The following is a 2,451-nucleotide window of genomic DNA, read 5'->3' as shown; positions in this document are numbered from 1 at the left end:
TTTTAGAATTTAAGGACGTGATCATGTATGTAGTCTGCCTTGCAGTTAATATGTTCATTCTTATGGAATTGCCAAGAAAATACCTAAATTTTCATGATCTATTTAGCACATTCCCATTAACACTACAAATTCTTGGATGGGACATTGAGGGGAGAAATTAACTGCAGAAGGATCACTAAGTGGACCTCTGATATATTTTTCTTTCATTTTTTTCACAGGTGGTGGAGAAAAATGCAGATCCAGAAACAACCCTTTTGGTTTACCTGAGAAGAAAGTGTATCCTGACTTTGGAGTGGGAGTGAGGGAGAGGGGGTTGATGTGAACACATTCTGTGGGCCTTACATTATTTCCTTGTGAATGGTGGGGTGGCCACCAAGTGTGGAAAAGAGGCACTGCCTTAGGAGTCTGGACACCTGCATTTTAGTTGCAGCTGTGTCAGTGGCTGTGCCACCGTGGGCAGTCATTTGAGCTCCCTAGATCTGAAATTCTCAGCTATCGAATGAGAGGATTGCTCATGATATTCTTTATGGTCATCCCTCCCTAGGGAGAAGTGGGCCCTTCCTTAGGAGACATTTGCTTCATACATCAATGGACTTCTGGGGAATGTTTCCACTTCTGCCTAGGTGGTGGGAAAAAGGGAGGGGGCGTGTATGGGGAAGGGGATGTGAGACTTGTGTAGAATATGAAAGTACCTGAGACTGTGGAACAAAATCAAGTACAAAGTTAATAATAGGAGCTAATATTTTATAGGCACTGAGCATACGCAGGCAGAGTTCAATGTGGTTTGCATCACTTACACCACTTAATCCCCACAGCAATCCCACGGAAGTGTCATGTCCTCTTTTAACAGAGGAGTAAGTGAGGCCTGGACGTATGAAGGGACCTGCCTTTTGCTAGTGTGTGCTGGGCAAACAGTGGGGGAGCCTGCACTAAAGCCCCCAAGCCCTGCTCTTAACTTCTCACCAGTACTGGAAACTCTCCAGAGGTCTGTTGTCAGAACAACATTCTGACCTCTGTCAATGAATCGCTCTTGCTCCCAGAGGGATGTTTGGCAGCTCTTTCCAGTGACGAGTACTGGAAACTCTCCAGAGGTCTGTTGTCAGAACAACATTCTGACCTCTGTCAATGAATCACTCTTGCTCCCAGAGGGATGTTTGGCAGCTCTTTCCAGTGACGTATTTGGGGACAACAAATGATTGTTTCAATGCCCACAAAAGTGGGCCTGGGATCCATGGCCTAAACTCTGTTTTGCTCCCCTCCTATCAGATAGAACAGTGGTTGGCTTTGCTGTACTTTGGCCTGGACTTTTTGACCTGGAATAGGCAGGTCCAGTGGCTCACAGCAAACAAACCTGATGGCTTTTCTGCAGCAGAAGAATCACTGGGTACGATCAGGGGACTGCTTGGAACTTCATTTCCAGCCCATCTACCTGGGCAGTCTGAGAAGAGAGCTCATTCTCGGAGACTGTTGAGATCAATTTTAGCTTTGTAATAATAAAACTAATTTTAGCTTTCTGATAGTTTTGATTTTAGTTTTGAAGGCCCAGAAACCTTAGGAATTTCTTACCATAGCAATTGGCTGGCTTAATTGTCAAATCTCAAATGAAATTCAAAACTGAAAGTTGGCACATATATATGAAGTCCTCGTGGCTTATTGCTAGCTGTGCTGAGAGTTTATTAGTGGGAGTTCCGGGTAAGAAAGAAGACCCTAGCCTTGGCTTCTACCCTGGCCCCCAGAAAGATCTCCAGACCAGACGAAGACTTTGCTAGACTTTGGGCTGCCATCCTTCATCTTCATGTGCCTATAGAGTTATCTCAAACTGCTGATAACTGCATGTATCCCAACTAGTGAGAAAAACGAGTTAGGATGTGGGAAGCCCTCCCCAGATGTGCTTAGGAAGAAGTAGCCTGGGCAAGGGGGAAGATCTGACAGGTACTCAGTATTAGTGCTTTTTAAGTACAGGGTGCTGTGTCATTGTTAGTTATTAATTTTATCTTGAAAGTGAGGGAAGTGACCAAGCGATAATAACCTCAGTTCCCACCATAATCAATAGATATCTGGGTGGCTCAGAGGCCTGCAGGCCTGAGGGAAAAGCTTCAGTGGAGCCCGTGTGACTCGGGGAAAGTGACCACCACAGTAGCTGTTCTCTACAATAGTCTACGAGTTGGGCACTTTTAAAAATGCAAAGAATCAGATGATCTTTTTGCAGGTATATGTAAGAGTTGGGCCCAATTTTGGTCCCTGACCTAAAAAAAAAATCATTTTAATTTCCATTCACATATCTTATGGACTGGATATTCAAAAGCCCTTGGTCCAGCTCTAGTTTTGGTTCCTGGGAATTTATCAGCCCAAAAGGCTCAGAGTGAAAAGCCAGGACTCAGTAAGTCACAGGACAGATCAACGTCTCATTCTGGCCCAAGTGGCTTCATTGCATGCCCAGCCGGGAGATGT

General features: G+C 44.8%; 1 protein-coding gene across 1 annotated transcript in view; it reads left to right on the top strand.

Moving 5' to 3' along the window:
• Nucleotides 1-218: 218 nt before the first annotated feature.
• Nucleotides 219-2,451, top strand: part of XDH (xanthine dehydrogenase) — a gene marked incomplete at its 5' end in the record, with an annotated part of 74,718 nt that continues 72,485 nt past the window's right edge. Inside the window, 1 exon segment of the mRNA XM_008592343.1 lies at nucleotides 219-276. Coding sequence (XP_008590565.1) covers nucleotides 219-276 — 58 coding nt within the window.

This window comes from Galeopterus variegatus, unplaced genomic scaffold (genome assembly GCF_000696425.1).
Source record: "Galeopterus variegatus unplaced genomic scaffold, G_variegatus-3.0.2 Scaffold7803, whole genome shotgun sequence".
Taxonomy (NCBI): domain Eukaryota; kingdom Metazoa; phylum Chordata; class Mammalia; order Dermoptera; family Cynocephalidae; genus Galeopterus; species Galeopterus variegatus.
This window is presented reverse-complemented; position numbering and strand designations above follow the sequence as displayed.